Source organism: Limanda limanda, chromosome 18, assembly GCF_963576545.1.
Source record: "Limanda limanda chromosome 18, fLimLim1.1, whole genome shotgun sequence".
NCBI classification, from domain to species: domain Eukaryota; kingdom Metazoa; phylum Chordata; class Actinopteri; order Pleuronectiformes; family Pleuronectidae; genus Limanda; species Limanda limanda.
In genome coordinates, this window is record NC_083653.1 from 14,117,361 (window position 1) to 14,143,360 (window position 26,000).

At 42.5% G+C, this 26,000-nt stretch overlaps 1 protein-coding gene across 2 annotated transcripts; it reads right to left on the reverse strand.

Moving 5' to 3' along the window:
- Positions 1-1,996: 1,996 nt before the first annotated feature.
- On the reverse strand, positions 1,997-25,955 carry ppp2r5cb (protein phosphatase 2, regulatory subunit B', gamma b). 2 transcript variants are annotated; one of them, XM_061091021.1, is made up of 16 exons: positions 25,857-25,955; positions 25,269-25,328; positions 22,913-23,075; positions 9,939-10,138; positions 6,839-6,949; positions 6,616-6,708; positions 6,383-6,513; positions 6,231-6,290; positions 5,978-6,086; positions 5,826-5,879; positions 5,179-5,349; positions 4,946-5,073; positions 4,733-4,834; positions 4,443-4,515; positions 4,002-4,118; positions 1,997-3,237 (listed from the first exon to the last, which is right to left on the reverse strand). In XM_061091021.1, exons 1-16 carry the CDS (start codon positions 25,881-25,883, stop codon positions 3,103-3,105), a joined length of 1,734 nt encoding a protein of 577 aa, XP_060947004.1. In that variant the 5' UTR covers positions 25,884-25,955; the 3' UTR covers positions 1,997-3,102. The 2 variants fall into 2 exon arrangements, with proteins under 2 accessions (XP_060947004.1, XP_060947005.1); XM_061091022.1 differs by lacking the exons at positions 22,913-23,075; positions 25,269-25,328; positions 25,857-25,955 and adding an exon at positions 15,375-15,566.
- Between the last annotated feature and the right edge of the window lie 45 nt (positions 25,956-26,000).

Genomic DNA, 26,000 nt, shown 5'->3' on the forward strand with positions numbered 1-26,000 from the left:
AAATTCTACATGGTTTTTCTAAATGTAAATTGTCACATGTGTTGAAGTCTGTGCCACATACCAACCGTCTGCAGTTGCTAACAACCTCTGTATTCTGTACACGTGACATTTTGTACAAAATATGAAATCTACCATTGAATAATAGTTATAACATAAAATAAAAGTACATTATATGTACAATATTAAATGAAGCCATTTAGTATGAGATATTTACTAAAGGACACTTGCAATAATCATTCTTCTCCGAGAAAAAGAAAACAAAGCTTATGTAAAATGAAGAGAGCTCCAAAGAAGCCAATATTAAAGCCATTGCAAGAAGAACAACAGTCACCAATGAGACGCAGAAGTTTGAACTTCAGCAGAGGATCGACGCCAAGTCTTCATCAGTGGTTGACACTGAACATGAGGTCCCTATGTGTCTCAAGGCTCTATAAAAGATGGATGGCATGGCAGCTCCCCAAAAGTGAAGCCAAATCAGCGTGATCGCCCCCTGGCGTCAAGTACATGATAAAGATGGTTTCTGTCATTATAGGTAGTCCTTATCACATTGATTTAAGTGCTCATGTTTCTGATAAGTTTGTTTTTAATTACTTATTTGATGCTATAAAAATGGCAAAAACGACTTGATTGACAAAAGCAATGGTGGGCCTAAATACCGTGGCTCCATAGCACAGTCACTACTGCACAGACACTGGCTCCAAATGGCTTTAAAGCACAAGATGGCGTCACCCGTATCCAGGATATTTTTGCTTCATGTGTCCATCATTTATATAGTCAGTCTATGGTGCACGCTCCAACATGATTTGCTCATTTTCAGTCGCCATTTTTTGGAGTTGGAGGAAATAGATGTTGAATGACAGAGACGAGAGAAGACGTCTGAGGCGGGTCACTGAGAGACGTGGACGAGTTGGCTCCCGAGTGGACCAATCACGAGTTGTGTCCATCTCCATCGTTATGATCCAAATAGTTATATTTCTTCCTAGACTATGTCGTAGGCTATGAAGCCACAGCGTACTCATGGAGTTGATCCAAGGCTGAAGTATAAACTGGCCTTAACACCAACAATCAGAGGTCAGCAGATCCACTGTAATACGCCGGGAACAAGGGGATGAGGTTTTGTTTTTTTCTTTAAGAAAGCCCTTTGGTGAATGTTGTTCTTCAAGACAAACATGGAGAGAACTGAACAACGTGACTGCAGTAATATTTACAATTTGCACATTCAGTTGAAACACTGACAGAGAGGTTCTGCGGGCGAAAGGAGGAATCAAACCCACAACAAAAACAAGAAGTTGCAAGCATCCAGGAGCAGAACAACCAGATGCCCTACAGGATAGCACTCGGCTTTTAACAGGGAGGGGAGAGGAAGGGCGAGAGGCGGGAGGGGGGCTAGCTCTTATCCACAGGCACACAGGGGAGGCGACCCCTCACACACACCAACACAGACAGCATCACAGAATTCAGTTCTTTAGGAGTTTGCTTGTTTGTTTTTTTTCATCTGCGTTTCTATTTTCTTTTCAAGTTTTATCAGGAAGTGCTTCATTGCTGAAGAGGTTTGGGGGCGACCACTCTGCTTCTCCGCTCGAGCGTTAAACCACAAAATGGACTTTGCAGCTTGAACAAGGCGTGTGCTGGAGTCCGAGGGGCCCGAGGTGTGCAGAGTGCGGGTTTAAACGTGTGTCCTTGTTTTTGAATGTCATATTATTTTTGAATGATCTGGCATTTTTTCGTCAATGCTACTACTCGATTCTCAGTTGAGCAAAAATCCCTTTAGACTATAAAAGGCACTGTGAAAAGAAAGGCTCATGTTTGACCTCTTCAAACCAAACACACCTCACCCATGACGCAGTCTAATCTCTGACAAGTGTTTTATAAATAAAAGGGTCTTGCTTGAGAAGAGTACAAAAAGACACGGCTCTCAGCACATTGTCTGCCCCTGGTGGCCATCTCTCGACACACAGCCACTCCGTGTGACTCCCAGGCGAGCGACTCAGACTCAGACTCTGACCTCTCCTTAGCCTCACATGAATGACAGTGACTTGTACTGAATGCTGATGGCCGTGGAACACGCGCTCCTGCAATAGCTGAACACGAACGCGGAGCCCAAAATAAATCCCACAATCTGCCCCCCTCTCATGCAACTGTTGCTGCAAAGCCGGGCCTGAGCCGGACTCATCCCGACGACAGATTGAACACGAAGCAACTTCCGGACACGCGCCACGGCCCATGCTGACTTATTGCCTACACAATTAAAAGGATTGTTTTTCTTAAATACAGGAGCTGAATTATTGAGAGAAGTTTGCACCGAGTGACGCTTCTGCGCAGGAACATACATATGATTAACAGACCAATCAATTAATCCTCACAGCAAACGAGAAAAAAATTTAAAATGCCGTACTGAGGAGCTGTACAGATGGGAAGTGTGTTTTAATGTGAAGCTCCTAATATACTATGTCGGAAAAAATATATATATAAAGAGCGTTATGTTATTAGAGTAGCTATTATTTAGTTTATAGAAACAACCGTCATTTTTTCATCAGATGATGCATTTTTTTTCTTTTAAATAAACCAAAGAAGTACGTTTTAATTTGTACAAGCACCTGACATCTATAAAGAAGAGGCAAGAAGAGAAGACAGCTCACACGCACGCATACAGAGAACAGAACACCTGAGAGAAATGACCAGAAGGGGGCAGCACAGCACCCCGGAAAACACAACAGGTTGAGAGGACAGGACAAAAAAGAGAGAGAACAACAGAAGGAGAGGAGAGAAGGACACAGTGTCTTGGGGGTGAAGTTCAAGGTGCGTGTCGTGGTCGTGCGGGAGCGTCCAGGGACGTCTCTGCTGGACAACCACCAGGTGGGGTGGGTGGGGCAGGGATCAGTAGGGACAGGGCGCCGCTTGTCTGAAAGCTGAATCAGGCCCTCGATGGGCTTTACACATTTTCTGTGTCGGGGGGGGAGCAGGGACTGTTTCACTTCTGTGTTGTGCTGGGCTGGACTGAGATGCCAGATGTCTTGTCATTGTGCGGGCCCGCCTTGGGCCTGGGGTTCCTCTGTGGATGCTGCTGCTGGTTTATGGTGGATCCCGGGGGGGGGGGGTCTCTCAGTGGCCGTCGTGCGTGGTCATGATCTCATCGGCTCTCCGGTGCAGCTCCAGGGCCGTGACCGTGCAGATGTCCCTGGGGAGCTCGGATTTCCTTCGCATCAATGGGCGCTCTCTCCTCTGGTCTTTCTGGATCTGGACACATGGAGACAGAGTGGGGTTTAGAAGCTTTCTCTCCAGCCCTGCTTCACACACATCTAACTCCTGCCTGCCATGAGAAACAGAAATGTGCCACATTAATCTCTCCCAAGACAAACAGAAAACACAACTGCCTTCGCACGCACACTGGTCTCACACTTTCGACACACAAAAAAGAAAACATGTCTGATCCACGCGTCGCACTGATGCTGCAAGACCAAAGTAAAGATCCTTACATAAACAAACCTCACACTGCAAGATACAGAATGAAAAAGGAAAAGAAAAAAAAGAGCATGATTACATTCACAGGCAAATATTATTGATCTCAAACAATCTAAAATTCTCCTGGTTTGTCCCTGTTTGACTAAGCAGCAGGAAGACGCCTGGTGTGAATCATGTGACCCACGTATCTTTGTCCTCTTGACAAATGAAATTATTCATGGGATGCAGGTGACTGTTTTTCCTCCGGCTATGCAACATAACCTGAAATAGCCTGAAATGTGTGAGTGGTGGTCAAACCACATCTGAATATCTGTGAGCAAGAGGAGATCGTCTCCTAGATAACCGTTCTCTCGGACTGATAACATCTTTTATTATTATTATCAAATACACTTCGATGGACGTTCATGTAGCTGGGCTCCCCCCCCCCCACCCCCCCACCCCTCCTAGCTAAGTGCCTGAACTCAAACCTACTTCAGCAAAAGACACGTATGCATATTCACTTATTCATAGTCACTACACACTGACACACCATTCCTCACCTGTGTCGCTTCCTCCACGACTGCTTTCTTTAGCATGTTGACATCGTCCAGCAGGGGTCCGTCTGTCTCCATGTCCATTGGACTGCCTGAGCCCACTGAGTCAACGTACGTCATAAACTGAACGGAGAGAAGAGAAGGAAATGTCAGTTAGCACCTCAACCACTCGTGCAACCTCTTTGGTGTGTTCAGTCATTGCAGCCTTTGATTTCAAGTCTTTGGTCAATCAAAGAGCTTTCTTCTCATGCTACATGAACCCAAGAGGTTTCCATAGAACAAGAATAGAAGCATATTTTGGTTATGTTGATCTGAAGCAGTTGCTGATTGTAATCACATAAACATAAATGTGGCTTGCAAGATTACAGTTAAAGAGGCAATTCTTGAAATGAATCAGTCAGTAAGATATCTACAGCAGATCTGCTTGGTTTAAAATATCTTACTCACCTGTGGGTTTGACTTTGCGAGATTCTCAATCTTCAGCCACGATTCGTCTCTCTCCTTCCATTTAGCTTTCTCTCTAAAACCAAAAAACAAAACAAACATCATTAAAGGAAACTTAAGAAAAATTCACCCATCATACACAGAAATCTGCCTTTCAGGAGATTTTGGTTCAGTTTTGGTCCATTTCTAATGATATCTATATGATGTTTTTAATCGTGTGTAACAGTGTAATAAGACAAACATTCCTGAGGCTGCTCTGGAAATCCATACATGACACCTCACTTGTGACTTACTTGCTCTTCTCTGCCCTGAACTGCTGGGTGCAGTCATCAAAGAGCTTCTGGTTCATCTCCATGAAGAGTTTCAGAGCGTTGTAGATCAGCCCGTGGATGGTCCTACAGACATACAAACACAACCACTTGTCTCTTAATTCATGTTCTTAACTATCATCAACACCCATCATCAGACAGACACACACACAGGGCAAAGCCAGTGGAGTGACTCACTTGTTCCAGTGGGTCTTGGAGTTGCGGTAAAGGGCCGGGAACATGATTGGCAGGATCTTGGCGGCATTGTCACTGATCAGACTCATAATGTACTCATTGTTCCAGTAGTACAGAGCTCGCTCCGCTACCTAATGACACATCAGATCACATCAGGTTACAGATTTATTTAGACATTTTATGTTGCAACAAATACACTAAAAACACACATTCATGTTTTGGAATAGATGTCAGACCTGAAAGTGGGGGCTGGACACACACTTGGCCAGCTGTCTGAAGAGCGGCTCCATGACCTTAACAAACTCTGACGGCTCGATGACGTCCAGGATCTCCTCCAGCTCGTTGAGGAACATGACCTCTTTTGGACTGTGGGTCTTTGGCCAGTACTTCAACAAAGCCATCACTGTCTGCACGCACACACACAGACAGACAGACATGCACCCAGTTACAGGCTTATTAACGGCAAATGTTTGGACAGCTGACTACTGTTAAGTAAATAAGACACCACAGATACAATAAGCAACACATTTAGAAAACCACAAACTGCTATATGTGTGTGTTTGTACATGTACATATAAATAAAAAAGTAGGTACTTGATCTGACTTTAATGGTTTCAAAGTTAGTTAGTTGTTCTGCTTTTGAAGACATAATGAAAATACTGCTTGATGTATTTTTCGTGACTAGCTAAATAATAGGGTGAGTACCTGGTAAGTCAAATTACAACTTGAAACACAAATGGAATTATCGAATGCAAACACGACTCGGCCGACGGACTCCTCAGGTCCGTACTGTTCTAAGTGGTTTCTTGAACAGCACGGATACTGAGGGGAAATTCAATCAACAATATTAACAACGTAACAACGTTTATAAATCAAGTCTCACCGGTTCTGTGAGGGTGCTGTCCTTTTCTAGGAACTGTACTACACAGTAGGCCAGCTGCGGGAGAAAGAAAACATGCAGTGAGTGTTCCACTTCTAACAAAACGGCAGTATTATAAAGACTGAAGTATGATGCAACATTGACAAGACATGTACCTGTGGGTGATATACACTAAGTGACTTGACTTTGTGTAAAGGCAGCAGAACTTTCAGGAGGAATATCTTGTGCTCTTCTTTCAATGGTAATGCAAATCCATTGATTATGCTGTAAGGAGAGAGATGGTCATAAAGGAAATAAGTGCTGTAGTAGAGCTCCACTCCAATTGACTTGGAAACATTAGGGTACCTACTGCATGTGCATCATTATGACAGTTACTGGAAATGAAGAATGCAAAGAACTGCTTCTTACCTGCCTAATATTTCCAGTAATTCTGCTATTCCATTATGATGTTCAGTCTCATAAATGAAACTGAAAAACAGTAACCAGAAACAATGAGTTCACCAAGTTCAACAGCAAAACACGCAACAATAATATGTCCAAATCGACTACTCAGCACTCACCTATAAAATATGTTATTTATCTGTTTCCTAATGTACGCTCGCAGGCCCAGGAACTTGCCATAGATGCGATGAAGAGTGGTCTTTAAAAAATCTCTTTCCCTTGGGTCTTCACTGTCAAACAGATCTAAGAGCTAAGCACAAGAAAAAGCTGCTTATACACCAATAACAAATACTACATAGAACCAAAGACACAAAGGTTTACAATGAAAAAACACAAATCATTGTGCACTTACCTGCATTACAAACTTCTGGTCAATATACTTTTTGGCTATGTTTGGTTGAAAGTCAGGTGACTCTAAGAAACGTAGGATGAATTCATAGACGAGCTGTGGAGGAGAAGCGAGACGTTCACAGATTTGAAAGAAAGCCGATTGGATTTATTCTTGCCAGTCAACAGTGAATGAATAAAACATTCTCCTGGAGTACACGTCTGTGTGTCCATGTGTGCATGTGTACCTGTAGATGTGGCCATGCGGCCTCTAACGTCGGCTCATCCTCCTCTGGGTCAAACTCAGCCCCCGTGGGGTTGGATGACGGTGGCAGCGTTCGAAACATGTTCACAGAAAACTGGGGAACAAACAAAGAGAGATTTGTTAATTTACAATTAAGACAAATGACTCATGATGCCATGTTTCAACTAAGGACCTAATATCTAACTATATTAAACTATATCCAAAAAGGTTTATAGTGAAAAAGAAAAAAGCCCATTAAAATTAAACATGCAGACCCTGACGTGTCTTTTAATCCACTGATATCAAATCAAGTAAATAAAAGAAAAGTATTGATTATTTGAAATACAATTACGTTCCAGTTGATGCCTTGGAAATTACAAATGAAGAACAAATGAAGAAAGAAAAGCCTCTTGAAGTGAAATCAGACAACTGCTGCTCTCTATGAATGTTGGTGGAGGGACAGACAGTGAAGGTAAACATAGGAAGCAAAGGGCATGATCTTTGTTTTTCAACAGTTACACATAAACAAGTGACGAAAGCATAATTAGTTTAATTTATTAGGCACCCCCCCTGTGCACTGACCTATTATCACATGTCATACTGTGTTTAGCTTTCTACTGAGACATAGTGAAAGGTAACAGCTGCTATTATTAAACCCTAGTAAACATGACCCCCCGCTGCTCAGTTTGGTCTGGTCGAGTCGAGTGTTTGCTTCTAAAACACACCTGACAGCGGAAACAATGATACTGAATGAGGAATTCTGAAATCCGTCACCCAGTATTTGACAAGCAAATAAGACAAATAATCGATGGGCTGTGATACAACAGACAACAAAAACTCCATGCGGCTCTGTCAAGAAACATTTCCATGGACAAAGGACTAAGAGTGTGAGATATCCAGGTTATTTTAATGCACAGACCACAGTAAGAACACAAAGTTTAAAGACACACTGGTACAATGTTCTATATGTAAACTGGTTTATTTTTACACTCCACATATTGTATGTATGTTAAGAAGATAAACCAATCTTCTCTCTTGTGCTGGGTAGTGATAAGAGCTTCTTTCCTTTACAATTCCCAAAACTAGGAAGCATCTGTCCATTTTCCCTCTGAGTCCATTATCACTTTCCAGACAGCACGCTTGGACGCTCCCTCCAGAGAGCAGTCATCAAGAGGTCAGAACAGTCACTCACCATTGTGTTTATATTCTAAGCAGAAACCATTTCTTACATCCCCCCAGGGAATAGAACTAATGGAGCAACTAGTGTTGTGTCAACCAAAGGTCGGCCAAAATGTTGTTCTAGAGCCTCGACGCAGAGGCATCAAACGTGCTCTGACAGAGCGAGGGTTCATGGGAGAGAATAATGCATGCGGCCTTAACGTAAGAATACACTCTCAATGGCTATAAAAGTGTCTGTCGTGTCAATCTCCATACTTTGATGATGAAAGCGGTCAGTTGGCTTCAAAGCGCCCTCGTCTTTAAGGGGGCAGTGGAAAGGGGCTGCGGGGATTAAGAATATATTTTCATGCTGATTTGGCAGCTCTGTTGCATTTTCTGCTGCACTGATCAAATGAAGCCACGGCGACACCGATGGGGCGAAATTTGCACCTTGATCGTCTGCAGTTTACCGTGTGGCATTGAGGCTGGTCTTTGATTAACATCAAAGCCCTTTTAATTATCTGGCTTGGGAAAGCAAACCTGACACCTTGAACGCAGCCAGGCCACAACCTCAATGGGGACAGGTCTCTAAAAAATATACAGCGGCAGCTCAGTGAAAGCCATACTGACAACAGCTCACATCTACAGACCTGCAATGGTAATGAATGAGGGCTAATTAAATAAATAGCACCCACTGACCACTTGAGGGAAACATAACAAATGAGTCACTTAATGGTTCACCAATTATTTAAAGGATTGAATCAGGTTTATGTGACGTGGATGTTTGGATTCTAACGGAGGTCAGTGATGCTCATGTGAGTTTCATTCCACTTAGTGAGAGAGGAACTAATAAAGACTTACAGGGTCTGAAACCAGGAAGCACTATTGGCCGTGGGTGCGTCCAAAACCCGTAGCGCAAGAATAAAGCCCACAGGATATAGAATGAGGCAGCTTCTTAACCATTTCCGGATTATTCAGGACATTGTTGCATTATTAAAGCAATAAGTACAGCTTATAGAGTGAGATGTCTTGTAAAGGTTTAGTCACAGTCTTAGAACTTCATCGACAAGAAGAGAAACTTCCTGTCACCTCAGATACACATGGTAACTCTCATCAACATATAACTGAGCAATTCACCGTCCTGCTGTAACTAATAATATGAGATAATATATTATGGATGCTAATCTAAATAAAGAGAGGCACTCAGTTGTGGGAGAACCGTGGTGATAAAATAAATGCTAAAATTGAATAACAGATAAAACATTTTTATGTTTGATACTACTTGAGATGCTGTGTTAAGATAAAACCTATAAAAACGGTAATCTATGCTATGAGACGTGTCTTGATTAAAACTGTTTGTAATCTGATTGTAAAGTCACAACATGGGTTATGAAAAACTGGTGCACTGTAACAATCTGGTGCACCAGTCTTGACCACAAGACATTAATGAGGTAGAACAGGAAAGAATGCAACTCACAGCCGTATCCGCACAAAAGACTCGTAGAAGCAAGTGTGACGTTTATTATATGTTTGTTCCTTTGTCAAAATGCACTACCTATCGTATTTAAGGATTGGATAGGATTTTAACATTAGTGAAAGTAGAAACCATCTCTTTTAAAACAGGAGTAGATACAAACGTATTGTTGCTATTACTCACTAATCTGAATCCACACAAACCTGCAACAGCAACCGAGACATAACTAACACACAGTCCATTCTGGACCCTCACAGAGAGAAGTCTGAGTTCACATTGTGAAGGAAATTGGCTTAATTTTCTCAACACAATTCATTGACTGATGTAGAGCATACCGACGGCTCAACAGATTTTTCTATTATGAAACATTCAATAGTTCAAAAACAAAATACCGTCATTGATTGTCAACTTTGTTCAATGTGAAGGCCAATCACAAATCCAAGTCCCTAATTCACCCTGTTTGGATACTGACCACATGAACCACCTCCGGGTAGATGGGTTCGGTGATTACGTTTCTGTTGTGGGTGATGTACTCCACCATCTCGCTGAGCGCTGCCCGTTTCACCTCCTTCCATTTCAAGTCGCTCAGTGGGTCGGAGACAAAATCGAAGAGGACGCAGCACTGCCGCAACTTCTGGATGAAGAGCTTCTCCTGCTCTGCAGGTGGAACGTCTACGGGAGAGAAAAGGAGGAACACGGAAATTAAAAGATGCAAGAGTGTGTTCAGATTTCACTTTCAACACACAAGTGCAGAACGTTTATTTTACTGAAAATTGAACAGAAGTGAAATTGTAAATTCAAGTTAATCACACTGTCAAAGAAAGTGTCAGCCAAACTGAAACACGGATCAACCATAATGTTTTATCCCACTACAAACACTGCACTAACACTTGTGTTTGTCATAACAACCCACAGCATAGCCAGCTTTTGTGCTAATGTGCCATGCTAGCTATCAATGCAATGCTACAGATAAGTACACAGGAAATAAAATCCACAACCAGATGAATACACACCAGGTAAGAAAGCGTTCTATATAAAGGAAAACACTTAAATGATGCCGTTGCTCCTGAACAATCTTTTATAGATGTTGCAGAAAAATGCTGTGCTCATAGGAGGTAATGGCTTCTATGCTTTGCAACATTTTTTGATTGATCAACAATCAATGTACAAAGCTTTTTCTATGTTTTCAAGCACTCACTGATAACCAGGCTTTAAGAGTTAATCGTGTTGAGTTCAGCCGTGTTTTGCTACTGTGGCGCTCATCTAGTGAGACTTCATTCAAAGACTTTATCAATCAATAATTTAGCCTTTAAAACGACAGTGTCACCACCACGTCAATGATGCATTAGGCTCTGAGTAACGCCTGGAGCAATACGGGGCCACACCTGTCTGTGTTCAATCACTAACCTGCAATTTAAAAATCATTACATGTTTTTGTCACTACAGCACACACAACCGTCAATGAGACAACCTCCAGTCTACTGACTGCAGTCTCCAGCCGATTGCATCATAACACACAACAGCTAATGAATCAATGACAAGCATAAATCCCTCACTCAACTCAAATATATGATCAATTGCATAAACTATTTGTCAGGAAAATGAGAAAAAAAAATTATATAAAAAGGCTAAAAAGGTAAGTTTGGGTGTATGTGAAAATGTATAAAGATGTTCATCAACCCTCGCACACTGATGCAGAGCAGGCAGCTCGGCGCACAGAAGCTAAATACAGAAGCACAATGATGTTTTCCTGCACTTTGAAACTGGTACAAGTCTCAGAGGACCCAGAGGGCTTTCCCTACTCCAACACTCAGAACGTTTCAGACAAACAAGCTGTACAGCTACAGTGTATATACTGCTGTCGAAGCAAGAATATCAAAACAATGCTAAACCCTAACTGGTAACCGCTGCAAGGATTTGACACAAACTACAATGGGCACTCTCCTTCTGGTTCTTGCCAGTTTTTGGGTATTGTTGAGAAAGGGCAGGTTTAATGACCCGTGAAAAACATATACAGTCTACAAGCGCATCAGAAGTAGTTGGTTCCTTTGAAAGGGTGAACACAGCTTGACCTACTGCATGTTCTCTCGACCTATCAGTAAACTAAGTCAGTAATGTTACGTTGATATTGCTTTGAAAATGAAGTACGCTAGCAGGCAAAGACAATCATGAAACCAGAGCATCGGAGAAGCAAAGTATTTGGGGTTTTACATCGGATATGGCAAAATAACAATCAAAGGTGAAGCTGTTTGTAATCTGTGTATCATGGAAGGAAGTTATGACAAATCTGAGGAGGCACCAGACAAGCGGAGCAAAGTGTCAAGCCTTGTCTGAATTTTTGAATATTATTGAACAAACTGTGTGTTAAGCCCAATTTGCTCAAAATGTAAATGTACACAAGCAACCCAGGAGCTAATCAATTTGCCTAAGATGATCAAACTCCTGATGAACAATCATCATGTGTACTGTGCGTCGCCATGGTGACCACAGACAGAGACAGGACTTTGGACGAGGGGCTGAACACTGCTATACAGTGATGAAAGCAGACTGCTGCTGCTTCCCTGGAATCATATGCTGGCGATTTGCTGAGCGTAAGAGCTGCGACCACGAGACGCGTCGGCCCGTCTGACCTTGTTAAACATGGAAGATACCAACAGGGAGTAAAGAGAAGGAACTCCAAACCAATTAGTCAGTACTTTCTACATCATAATACAAAATGCCGTTGTGCTGGGGCTGTGCCTAGAAATTATTATCATTATCAATCATGCCTATTAAGTATTATAGAACAAATTCTCGGTTAAGCAATCAATCGTTTTGTCTATAAAATGTCAGAAAATATTTAAGTGACAGTTTCTCACTGCCCAAGGGGATGCAGTGTGCCCCACTAATTACTAAGACTGTGGTGTTGTCAGGTTGTTGTTGCACAATTAGGCTAGAACTGTCCCAAAGGACACAGAAAAACACAACCTAACGTCGGACCACAAAAGTACAAGAAAGTGTAATAGGGCTACTGGCCTTATTAAAATGAAAAAGAAAATCATTGAGGATTTTGAATTCTTACAGAAACCTGTGTTAGCAAAGATCAGCCTGTCTGAATGAAGGAGAGAGGTTATGGGTCCGTCTGGTTCCAACAACAGGATGTAGAAGGATACTGGGACACGGGAAATTGTCTAGTCGATGTTGTTTTAAAGAGTGGGTTGACTCTATGAAAAGAATATGTCCTTTTGAAATATAAATAAATAAGCAGAGATCAGCCTGTGAATGCCACAAGTCAACTTATTGTAGCATAACATAATATATAAAAAACAAACAGATCAAATTCAGTCAGTGAACCCTGGGGTCAGATTGTAGAAAACAGTTAGAACTTCGGGCAGAGACATTGGGCAAATCTGATTTTCTGTTTTTCTGACTCTACAAGACAGTTAGGCCAAAATAATTGATTATGTTAAATTATGTAACTGCAACTGACGCCATGTTATTCACACAAGTTAACCACAAACAAAATAAGAGTTAACAAAACCCCCCGTATTAAATCTTGGCCCTAAAAGGCAGCTTCCAGTTTTCTTTAGGTGCTTTCCTATGAACATAAAACAGATGCATAATAGATGCATACATAAATCTCTACATAAACTGACTCATATGACTTGCATGTGCATGCACACTCCTCTATACACAGAATGACCTCATTTTTCCTGGAAACCTCAGTTTACGCAACATTTTGTATTCATCATTTGTGTAATCTGCCTTTAGCACAAAAAACATTTAACATGTCTGTAAAAACAATCCCACATAATTCCAGTTGACAAACCTTTTCGTTTGCAATAAATAAAAACAATGACCACAAAAAATATTTAAATATATAATAATTTGTAACTAAAATAAGAGATGAGACCAGTTAAAAATGTATTTACTGTACACTGATGAAATGACTCAGTTTTAAGAGCTGCAGAAGTGTAGGTTGTGCAAACACCCACACAGACGAGCGCCGGATCCTGGATGAACGGCATCATCAGACGGACTTCCCTACACCTCCACATTCGTGAGTCACAGCAGCACTGCCGGTATTCAACATGCGATTCCACATCCAGCTGCCTGTGTGCTACCTGGAAATGTCAAGAGTTTTACCTATTTAATAACCATTTCTTTATAATTGCACTGAAACAGCGCACTTCAGCTTTTAAAGCTTCCGTTTCCAGAGGTGGTGGATACTTGATGTTTGCTTCTGCAGAAACAAGGAGTCAAAGTAGCTCTACACTGAAGTCATGTTTCATTCTCTCTAACCAAACTACTGGCCACAAACAGGATCTAATTCAGAGCATTAATAGGTCAATCAAGTGGGAATTGAGTTCACCCCTGAGATTTGAAAGTCACATCCACAGAGAACAGTAATGGGGATGCGTTTCATATTTCCCCTTTCCATTTATGTGAGTATATACAATTTTTTTTCAAACATGAAGCACTTATTACTAAGCCATGTAACCTTTCTAAGGAAAAAGCACACAACTTTGTGTCCAGAGGTGTACTATCGACTCAACCTGCTCAACTCTAGCACAAACGGGAAGGCAGAACATTTCAATGTCAAAAGCTCTCCAAATGTATGCAAATTAAAACACATGTAGACACACAAAATTAACACAGAATAATTCACTGGTTTTATCAGTAAGGGCCCTAAACCCTCAGTAGGGAAACTTTAGGTCAAGCACACCTGTATATGGAAGTGGTGTGTACCTGATACTCTGATGCTGAAATATAGGTTAGACCGTGAACACCTCATCTCATCAGCCCCCGAGTGCTTAGAGGTCTGGCAGCTCCTGTTACACAACAGCCCTAGGGTTTCTGAGCAGGCCTGAAATATTAAAAGTCATGCTGTGCAACTGCCGACTTCACACGGACCTCTCTGCATGGATGGGCAAATAACCTTTACTCATCTAAGGGCTCCAGCTTGCACACAGGAAACCAGTCACGGAAACAAATTGCTCTGAAGAACACATCTCCAATCTCATGACATTTACTGCTGCATATATTATCAACTAATGTAACTGTAGCACCAGTGACAGAAAAAACTTAGTGCAAACTCTGGGTGAATGTAGAATCGGTCCAACCAAAGAAAATTGGGACAGGTAGCTATTTGCTATTATTTGAATTTAAGTACCCCTTTGCTTTTTAACATTATAAAACCGTTGTCAACACATGCATGTCACAACATGAAACTCACATCTCATGGCAGTGGTATGCGTGTGCTATAACAGCCTTTATGTTAAATGAACACTGCCAGATTTGTTTCTAGAGAAAGTTTGAATTAAATAAAACAAAACACAAATATTAGCTTTTCATTTCTGACAGTGTAACATTCAGTAACACTCCCAGAATTCATTAAGTGTCAGTTTCTGTTTTCCACACTCATCCTAGCACACTTGTTGTAGCTCCCAGGTTCAAGCTTTGTCTGATAAGTCAGTAACTAAAAAAAACTACCGGAAATTCAGCAACGGCAAACTTGCACCGTTACAGACCCACACAAATTGACAACAAGCTTTGACCTCACTTCTTATGACATCTCCAGTCATGATGGGGGATGGGGAGACTCCAAACTAGCACTCTCCCACCCTCCCTCCCCGGCTGAAGCCAAGCTATGCAATGTCTTGGCAGAAACCCTTCCTCGCTGACACACAAACACAATCCCCTGCTTCCTCTTCCGAAAATAGTCGTGCTACAAACACCAGATAAATGTGCCCAGACTCTTGCAGTAACTTTTACAAAAGTCACCTGGCAAAGACATCTTCCCCTATGACATCCAAATTAGCAGCTGCAGTTACTACATGAAAACAACATTCTTGCCCATCATCCCTTGAAAAAGAAAAAAAAAATCAGGAGCACAGAGCAGCAGAGGAGGCAGATTTCCTATTCTCACCTCTGAAATGCATGAGGGCCACAGGCTGGAAAGGCCCATTGGAGCTGGGTGCATCCAGAACCATCCCGCTGGCAGCTCTAGCACATGCCAGCATTAGTGAGCTGAGGCAGGAGGCAGGGGGGAACAAGGCAGCCCAGGCTAAGGCGAGGAGCCAGCCTCCATTTTAGCACCAACACTCCGAGCAGAAAATGAAGCTCCCCTGCTGCTGGAGGGAACCAGCTAGTTAGTGATGTCATCCCCCACTGCAGCCGCCCGGTTGGCCGGACGCAGTCACATGGGCTGGCTGTCAGAATAAATAAACATGAGGGAGGGGATTGGCTGGTGGGCTGAGTGGGGAGAAGGGGAGGGACAGTGACTGTGATTGGAGCGAGAGCAGCTACATCTGTCAGGAGTTTTAAAACACAAACCACAGATCCGATTTCCCCACAGCCTGTGATGAAATGTATATAAATAGAGAATTTTAAGAATAGGACCAGGAAATACACAATCCCACCCAATACGTGAGCAGCTTATAAGAATCAGATCAGAGGAGGGGTAAGGTGATATCACACTGGCAGCCTATAACAACAAACTCTAATACCACAAATGAAAAACTCTAGAATCCAATCCAACAAAGTTAAATACACAAAGTTCACATGTAACCACAAGTTTTAAGAATACTGGCTAAAGGCAAGCTTATAGATGTTTTTCTTTAATATAAAACACCTCAAAACAGGAAAACTATACTATAGGTAATGAGACAAGAGAGTGCCAAATGCAGCTTGTCAGATAAAAGCCCTTTGTACCTGTGTGACCGCCTGTATGTGTGAGCTCCCTTTGTGTGAATGTGTGTCTGTTTTTGCATGACAGATGGCTCTCCAGGAGTACAGCCCGGGCCCAGGTGTATGTGACAGAGAAACAGGAAGGCAGGAAGTCCCAATGTGAGCAACACAGGATGTGCATGTGCGGTGAGCAGCACACTGTCGGCCTCAGCAGCGCCGGAGACAAAACACAGCGCTGCTAAAGCTGTGCAAGAAAGGAGCATTATTTGACATTTCAAGAAAAGATATGTCTAAAAATAATTTACTAAATGAATTTGAGCAATTCGGTGATTGTAAGTGTTTGTCAACATTATATAAAGGTAACACACAAAACTGTTTTTTTCCCATTTCTTTACTTTGCCTGTGTAATATGTAAGGACTGATGAAGTTCAGTTATATAGTGCTTGATGAACAAAGTCCAATTCATATCAGTTTTATGCTGCTGAATTTATTATGTGTTGCATATAATGTTTCCTTTGTCCAGCAGATGTAGCTGTCAATAGACCTTCGGACAAGATAAATAGAAACACTTTTGTATCCCACAGTTGGACGACATGTACAGTTTTCCAAAGAAAGCCATGTGTTTTTAGGTCAAACATTCACTTTGACTTGGCGGTAATTTAATGCTATTTTCTCAATGGGGACATCAGTTGCAACAAAACAAGCATCCCCAACTTTCCTCTCAACCAATGACAACGCGATTTTCCACCACGTCGTAGAAACTGGCAGTGAGTTAAATAAAGAAGTGGGAGACATCGGCACTGGAGACAAATGGTGGGAGGAGAAATTGAGAAATAAACTCAAATTGTGCAGAGGGAAATCCCCCTGATAGAGTTGAGAACAAGATGTATTCATGTATTCTGCTATAAATCAAGTTTTGCGTAACTGTACCTATCTCTCTATCTACCACGACTCTTTATCCACAATTGTGCAGCTCAATTACTGAATTGTAGTTGTCTACAGTCACTTCATAGAACGCATTTCCAGAAATGCATTATTTGCAGGACGTGTTGGGGGGGGTGGTACGAGTCGGGATGTCACATCTACATTAAACTCTCCTCAGTTTCAGGCTTGCTTTTGTTTGCTTTCGCTGCAGTGGCAGGACCCTGTAAACAAGTCATTTATATTTGTCAGCCAGCTAGAAAAACATCTTAAACTAGGCTACACTGTACGAATACGAATGAGTACATCCGCAACATAATGATCTTGTCCCCAAACACAATTTAGCAGCACAAATGAAGTCAAACACCCAGTCTGTCTGGTCCTCTTATATACAATAATGGGGCATTTCAGCAGCAGGGACTAATCTGAGCATATAAAGGGCTCTTTCTTGCCTTTCTATTCCAGAGTCATGAGGCAACCTCCCATCTAAAGACCTGTTGTTCTGACCGAGACAAGATAACGCTAAATACAGACGCTTGTTACAAATACGATCCAAATGCTCCCTTGCCACATGCATTCATCGGGCTTGTGCATTTTACAGTGTCTTTGATATTCTGGCTGCAGAAAGAGAACAAACCTGTGAGGCATCATGAGTCTGTACGGGATGTTTGCTCATAGTCAATCTTTCTCTACATTCATCAGAGATAGGAGTAGGCCAGCGTAAAATACACAGTGGTGTGGCTCATTTCATTGAGGTCTGCTGATTTTCAATGTCATGGCCCCCAGTAATAAATGCCTACGGCTTGAATCTATTTGGAGAAAAAGACCAATCCATGCAGCATGAGGACACACGTGCTTTTAAAAGGCGCTGAACCTAATTTTCCCGTTAAGCAGCTTCCAATGGCAGAAACACAGCTTAACGTTATCCTGAATTAATTATCATTTATCTGCTGACTAACAGCAGATGATCAAATCAAATGAGACATCATGTTTATTATTAAGGCATTACTTTACTACTTTCACATGAAAAACAGATTCCTGGCTTCATATCCGCAGTATTATTCTGGGACACAAATTTTCCTCTTCAAGTCAACCAGATGAGGTCATTGACTATTTGTTCTGTATATAATTCCTCTTTTGACTCTGTTATTACTCACAAAAAGAAAGATATTGTAGAGAGCACCTCAAACACTGTACACCCTTGCAGAGTAGGGCCGGTGTTAGGCTGAGGACTGCCTGTCTGCTGAGACCTGACGACTGCTTGTTGCATGAACCAGACATAGGGAGTTGTACCCTGCATCAGCTGCATCAAACAAGGGCTCCTAACTTTTCCCTCAACTAATGACAACTGGATGTTAGTGGTATCTGCTGAATTGATGCCATATTCTGCCGCCTGTCAAAGATTGTAAAATAAATTTAAAGTTATAATTGTCCATAGGCACAGAGGAGATTTCTCCTGCTGCTGCCTCTGGTCAATCTGATTTTCACACACGGGTTAATGTGTTTGTGTGTGTGTGTGTGAAAGAGAGCTACAGCGGATAGGAGAGTGCTGCTCATCCCTTTTTAAAAATCAGCATTAAATCAATACCCACAAATGACAGAGTGACTTTAGAAGCTAGATTTCACATCTCACGCTGCTTTTTAGTACAGTGATAATAAAAGGGTTAAATTATGGTGTATTTAGAAATTATTGATATATTTAGTTCCAGAGAGGAAAAATCATTTCTCATTCTCTAAACACCAGATGGCGACAAACCCTTTGAGGCCAAGGGTTCGTGCAGAACAGCTCCTGCTGTAAAGAGAACACATACAGAGAACAACTGTCGTCCTGTGCTTTTTGGCAAGTAATATTCTAGAGTGAGACCAGAAGGAAATCAACAGGCACCTGTAGAAGACTTATCTTCTCTTTACTTTCATCGGTGAGAAAATCTCCAGCAAACATTTAACCAGTACACAAAATTCCTGATTTGTGTACTTTTCCTAAGCCTTATAAAACCCAGTCTGAAACAGGCTCTCGCCATATGAAGCGTTCGACAGAAAGCAATTAAACTGTTGTGCGTCCAAACCCGAAAGCTGCAGGAGTTTAAATGTACTCTGGAGTCACAACAAGTCCATTTGGTGGACTCATGGGAAAGGCCTGCCTTATGGTCAGGGTTTTTCATCCTCACCTCAACCTTGTGGCTCTGCGGGAGAGGCTCGCGGACATGTGTTTCCATCAGGAGGAGGTGAACATGCCTGGAATAAAAACAGGCCAAGCGCGAAGCCTGTTTGGACAGGACTGAGTGATAACATCTACCGGGCCACTGTGGGATAATGTTTTGAGGAATGTTATCAAAGTTCTCACTGGGGTGTGGGAAGTGAGCAGCCTTTATCAGAAATTAAGTTATGCCTGCCGCAGCCCGGGGGTAATGGCTAACCAGGACCAAGGCAAAGGTATAGTTCTTCTTGTGTCCATTATTTAGAAACCAAAAGTAAAAACTCAATGGTTCACGATAACACCACAGCTGCTACAGTTCCTACATTTTGCTCCATTAGCCATGTCTCAAAAAAAAAAGCGATCGAATATTTGAACATCAACAATGATCCCTAAAGAGGATCGCATCCTTAACTCGCAGGAGGCTCACTGGAAGTAGAGTAAGCACACTTAAAGAGCTGCAAAGAAAACTAAATAAAGAAAAAGGAGGGCGTGGGTGTGAAAATGGAAAACTGCTTTTTGCAAACTTCTGTGTTCCAGCCGAGGACGGTAAGAAGGGACTTTTTGTGTGATGCAACGGGCCACTGATGCAGCAGGATCTGTAGTCAACTTGTGCAGCACCTGTTCTAAACTTGCATGTTTGGACTGGGCTGTTAGCTTGGCCTGTGGTAATGCTTGTTACAGCTTTCTTTTTGAAACTGTTAAAGTGTTCACCTGTTTATTCAAAGTCCAGTGAAGCTAGACTCAGTATGCAGAAACCCGGAGCTGGAGAATCAGTTGTTGCTGCTGCTATTGTGGTGAACGCGCTGTTGTCATGATCGACTACGTGACTCGCATTGATGAGCCCCGGCCCCTGCTGCTACAGAGCGCTGGTTTCCTGTTTACTCAGTTCATTCTCATTATTGCGCCTTATTAGGTTGTGAAACCAAATCCCACAGACTTCAACACGGCTTCGACAACACACATCAAAGTGTGAAGCCGATGAGATGAACGATTCTCGATATTTGCATTCCACATATGGGAGACGGAGATTTCCGGAATTACAAGATAGATAGATGTGTTTATGAGAGCGTGAGCGAGAGTCCCCTCAGTCAGCTGATCCTGAGGCTTCAGGCTTTAGAAGAGACGGATATTATTACATTAACTATTCAACAAAACCTGCAGTTATATTTCCCCTTCTAGTCTCAACCAAGTAAAGCACTTTACCCTATGAGTCATATTCACCTATTCACACACACATTCGCACAGCGCTTCTATATATAGTGCCTCTATATATAGCATTTCTCTGTCGCTCATCCATTCACACATCAGGCAGTTTGGGTTTAGACATGCAGTTCCACATGCTGACTGGGGGAGCTGTGGATCGAATTATTGACTTTCCGGTTAGTTCCACAGCCGCCCACAGTGCCATTTGGCTCTAAACAGAAAGGGCACGGTAGTAGATTATCCGACTAGCGTCACTGATCAGAAACTGTACAGACTCGGGGATCACAGCCTGAACAAAGAGACTGGCAGACACACACAGACCTGGCTGCCTCCAGGAGATACAGCAGCATGTTAAAACTAAGATTTTCTTATAAATTTCAAATGTTAGATTTGATAGTTTAACATTAAAGAGACTAAAATGCTAAATCTGCTTGGAGAAAATAGGGTCAGTGCTATAGCAGCAGCAAGTTATGTTACTGCATGTCACAGCCCAAGGCTACATACACACGTATATGCGATCATTATAGAACGCTTTTTAAATAAGATCCTTCTCTGTCCAGACAAGCGTTTTAGCTCCATATCACAAGTCATCTCTATCCATACTAACACACGCGAAAATGCATTTCACATGACAAGTCGTGTACAATGGTCATGTGTCTGCCGGTGTAAAAAGAAGGCAGATTTTCTATTTGCAGTTGGTTGCTTGGCTGTAGAAAATACAGCAAACAAGTAACGGCGGTGGTGAAAAGTAAGAGCTGGGATTTATTTTCTCAGTCTGAGGGTGAAGGACAGAACACACACACACAGACTCACCCACTCACAAACACACTATTTTTATTTTCCTTTTTTCTGTGATATTGTTCACATTCATTTAATAAATTTGCGAGAGAAAGCGAGCAGGGGGCGAGAGCGGTGGGGGCGAGAGAGACTGAGCAAATAAATATGCTGCGCAAGATTCAGCAATAAAGAAACAGCGCTGAACACTATGTGAGAGATCTTTATGTTATTAGGAGAAGTATAAAATAAAATGAATTAGTGGGACAAATTAGACTGCGACAGGCTGCCATGGTCTAACTAATCAATGGGAAACAGTAGGCTAACACAGACAAGTTCCTTATCTCTTTGTGAGATGGGGGTATTTGTGTAACTTGTTTTTTTTCAAATTATTCGTCTTTGAGATGAAATTCCCAAGCATCACTGCCAGTGACAAAGCTTTTTAACTCTGCTTCGCTTACTGAAATGCAAAGTTATGATGGGAGTTGAAACGGAGAGATTTGTATCCTTTGTTCGATTAGAAAAGTGCTGCTGGTTGTTTTTTCTTCATTTCCTTTGAGTTTTCATAATTTATACTAGACAGAGAACTAATATAACTATATATTGCACTGATAAATACGTTATTCCACAAAGCAGTTGACTCTGTCAAGTAGCCACTGTCATATAGAAAAACAGTTTTTGTATTTGTACATGTATTTAATACTCCATTGGGGGCAGGCGGCTGTGGCTGAGTGGGGGTAGAAGAAGGTCGGCGGTTCGATCCCAATCTGCATGCCAAAGTGTCCTCGGGCAAGATACTGAACCCTTAATTGCCCCTCATAGAAAAAAAAATGCCGCCCATAGACGCACTGTATGAATGTGTGTGTGACTGGGTGAATGGCTATATAAATACAGACCATAATGTAATGAGTTTTTTCAGTTCACTGCCAAGTTAGCTGGGAAAGGGCAGTGGCCGGCATCGTTGTGTGTATTCATGCATGGATACACAGACACATGCATAGACAATATGGCCAGAGGCAGAGCAGCAGTGTCCAGTCCTTGCTTTTCAATCTGGTGCTCTGCTGAAACCGAGCTCACAGTAAAGTAAATGATATATTAACAATATGCATTTGCAAAGATCCACCCAATATTTCTACAAAAGGGAAGGGGAGGGAAGGACAGACACTGCTTGTCTGGTCACTGGTAACATCCTGAAACACAAGGACCATGGAATTAAAGCTTTATCTCATGGATTACAACTAAATATAGACACTTGGGCTAAATCCAGCGCAAAGTCCATCCCATGTACGTCCTCTGTTTGTTTCCATGGATTGCGTAATGTCATGCTCAGCTTAGTATTAAAATGAGGGTGATGCAGACGGGGATGTTCATAGACGTTTCAGTATTCATTTCAGCTGAGTGTGTTGTTGTATGTGAACATTGCACTTTGTGGAGAGAACAGTATTCTCTTACCTACTCACGCACCCAACTCATCTATTTTATAAACCTAACTAAAGAAAGTCCTCCTCAAGGCTTCTAAACCCAAAAAAAGCATTTTGTCTGAAACTCCTCAACCACAAAATGCTCCAGCCTGGAAACAGCGGCACAATACGTGCAGACGACAACTCAAAATCCTAGGGCACTGGGTAATTACTTCATAAGGTGATTAGGTGACAGAACCAAGGAATTGTACAGGTAAATACCTTTGAAAGCTGGCAGTTTCTGCAGCTCTCTGTTGTTGCTCAAGCTGAAGCGAGAGGAGCTCTGCCTTTTGTCCTTTTTGACAGGCGTCTGGGAACCTGGCTGTTTCCCCTTTAGCAGCTGAGTGGTGGGAGGAACGCTATTGCTAGCCTTCCTGTTCGAGCTCTGTTGAAACCGGAAAAAAAAGGGCACATTAGTGACAGTGAGGTAAGAGCAGGCGCATGCTGAACTGTGGCGCACACAGTGTGAAAGAGTATCTCTTTATGGATCTGATGAAACTGTGTGCACGGAGCCACCGGCTAAGCAGTTTGGCTGCTGTATGCTTTATCGGCATTTTAATTATATACAATGTGTCTCCATTTATTCAATAAGACAGAACCTTGCATTATGTAACTAGGGTCATAGACTTCCATTTACCCAATGTACAGACACTATACATATATATATATATATATATATATCTATACAGTGTAAATTATCATGATTCCTTTGAGCAATCCAACCATGTTTCTCCAAAAAATCCCCTGAAAAACACACTTCGACACAGAGCTTATTCCAGCAGATGCAGCTGTGGAGCTGTCACCGTCTACGTCACAGGAGTTTCATCAAATTCATTTAAGACCCAGATAAAGTTGGCCACAGTCTGCAGCGCTGCAAGGCAGCAGCTTAGGCTGGGCTGCGAGCAAGCTGTCGAGGCAAAGTGGGAAATCACGCTCAGCTAAGCTGTTATGGACTAGATTACATACTAATGTAATACAAAGACAGGAATTAACTCTGTACTCATAAATTCATTAAGAAAAAAAAGAGACATCTGTCAATTATTTTCTAATTCAATGCTCAGACTGTACTTCATCACAGTTGTGGCTTCCTAACACAGCAGATGAAGCCCTCCTGCTTCCCTTCAGTTTCATACAACACTGTATATGAGACAATATAAATGGTGGGAGGTGGTGTCAACAGCTCAGAGCCCACTGATTGCAATTTGACACAAGGCTGCTGCATTAGTGGATCTGCGACATGGCTGCTCGGAATAAATCATGCAGGATTATTGCCCTGCATGAACCGGGCAGGGAGCTGATAACAAAGCTTCGGAGAGAAAACAAAGCAAGGGTCAACAAGGAAACAAGACCTATCCAAATTCTTTATAACTTTTATTGCTTTGAGGCAAAGTGTTTAAATAAGATAAATGTTTTAGGGGAAATAAAGTGTTTTGATGCCTGTTATTTTTCTTCTGGCAATTCAAATAGCGGTGAGCCACTCGTGAATTTGATTGGCTGGCTCCCGTCAACTCAAGTCATCCACAAATCATTTAGCACCATGTTAACAAGAAACAGCAGGAGAAGGAAAACCATGGTGCGGGTACAACCCAGTCCTATCAATGAATCCTGTACAGTCCACCAGAGGCCTGATAACAAACAGGATATTACAAATGAAATTGGGATTAAGAGGACACCAACCTTGTACATGTGATAATCCTTCCTCACTACATGGAATTAAAGCTACAAGACATATTCGTGCGTGGGCAACATTGCCAATCCCACAGATTGTTTATCCTCTATGCGAGAACCCACTCCACTAGGGGACAGGTGGAACAGTTCATCACTGGCTACCAGGAGCAGGACAACAGAAATGAGGCCCCACTTGGGGTTTGTTAATGGTGGAAAACTGCACAGGAGCCAAACACTGTCATAAGGGCACGGACTATAGTCTAAAGAACATGAGTACTGTTTCAAGGAAAATTACTACATTTTAGCCCTGTCACCACACAACGAGGGTTTTTTTTAGCCAAGGGGCCTTTTTGCATGGAGTTTGAATGGAGTTTGAATGTCCTTCCCTTGTCTTTATTGGTCTTCTCCAGGTACTCTAGCTTCCTCCTAAAGTCCAGAGGTTGATTCTGTTAATTGGAGGCTTTGAATTGACCATACCTGTAAATGATTAAGTGAACGGTTGTTGGCCCTGTGATACACTTGCAATCAGTCCAGGGTCTTGACCCAATTTTAGCTACTACTACTGTGGGATATTGCAAGGTCATATAAGCTATGAAATATAACTGTATATGGTATTTCTACCATATCACCAAGACGTTAAATCATGGGTATGATACATTAAGGTTTGGAGGGCATGATCTTATCCTATCTGAACATCCCCATGTTTGAACAGAATCACATCCGAGCTCTGCAGTGGTTACTGATAACGCAGGGATTGGGCGTGTTGATTCTGACAATGCACTCCTTCCTCAAACAGCCACGATGCCCTACACACACTGGGCTGTCTATGGTGCAGCAGCATCGGAGGCATTTGAACTTGACCCACTGTTCTATGGTTAGTGCCTCATGAGGTTTTCCTGCATCAGCCTACCTCATGCTCGGAATTCTCCTGTCCTCCACTCTTGCCCACTTTGGTAGATTTAGGGGTCTCCTGAAAGAAAGAGAAAGGGAGAGAGAGAGAAAGAAAGAGAGAAAGAAAGAGAGAAAAAGAAAAGTGTAAGTGCTGAGGTCATCTTGGCATAAGCAGATTGACAACATCAACCAGCAGTCTGCAAGTGTGCCTCCGCCGCCGCTGTGCACAAATCCCCGGCTAAATATAGCGCCTGCCCACCCAGTCTCTCACTCTTCAATGAGCAATTCTCCTGGAAGCTAGCTCACGTTACCCGGGAATTCAGCTCCGAACCCCGGGCTGACAACACGGGAGACAACCCAGAGCGACCCCAGCTCACCCGTGCTGTCACATTCACTCAAAGTGAACTCACACCGGCATAACGGTTTCTTAATTGAGCTAGCGCACCAGGTGCTAACATGTTTGTAAGATTGCGGCTAGCTGCTCCTCGGCTAATGTGATGCTGCAGCTAAAATGTTTCCTACTGACACCGACCCATGGATAAATACGGTGAGAAAAAACCGCAGGCAGAGTTTCTCCTACGGTGCTTCAGGCTCCGGGGACTCTCACCTTGTCCTTCTTGGTTTTGTTCGGCATCGTAGAAGCGTCTCCGCCCTCGCTCCTCGCTCGGATCCTCCACGACCAGAAACCTGGACAACTCTCCGGGCACCGAACCGCAGGGCGGCTCAGACCCTCCTCGCTCCGTGATTGGCT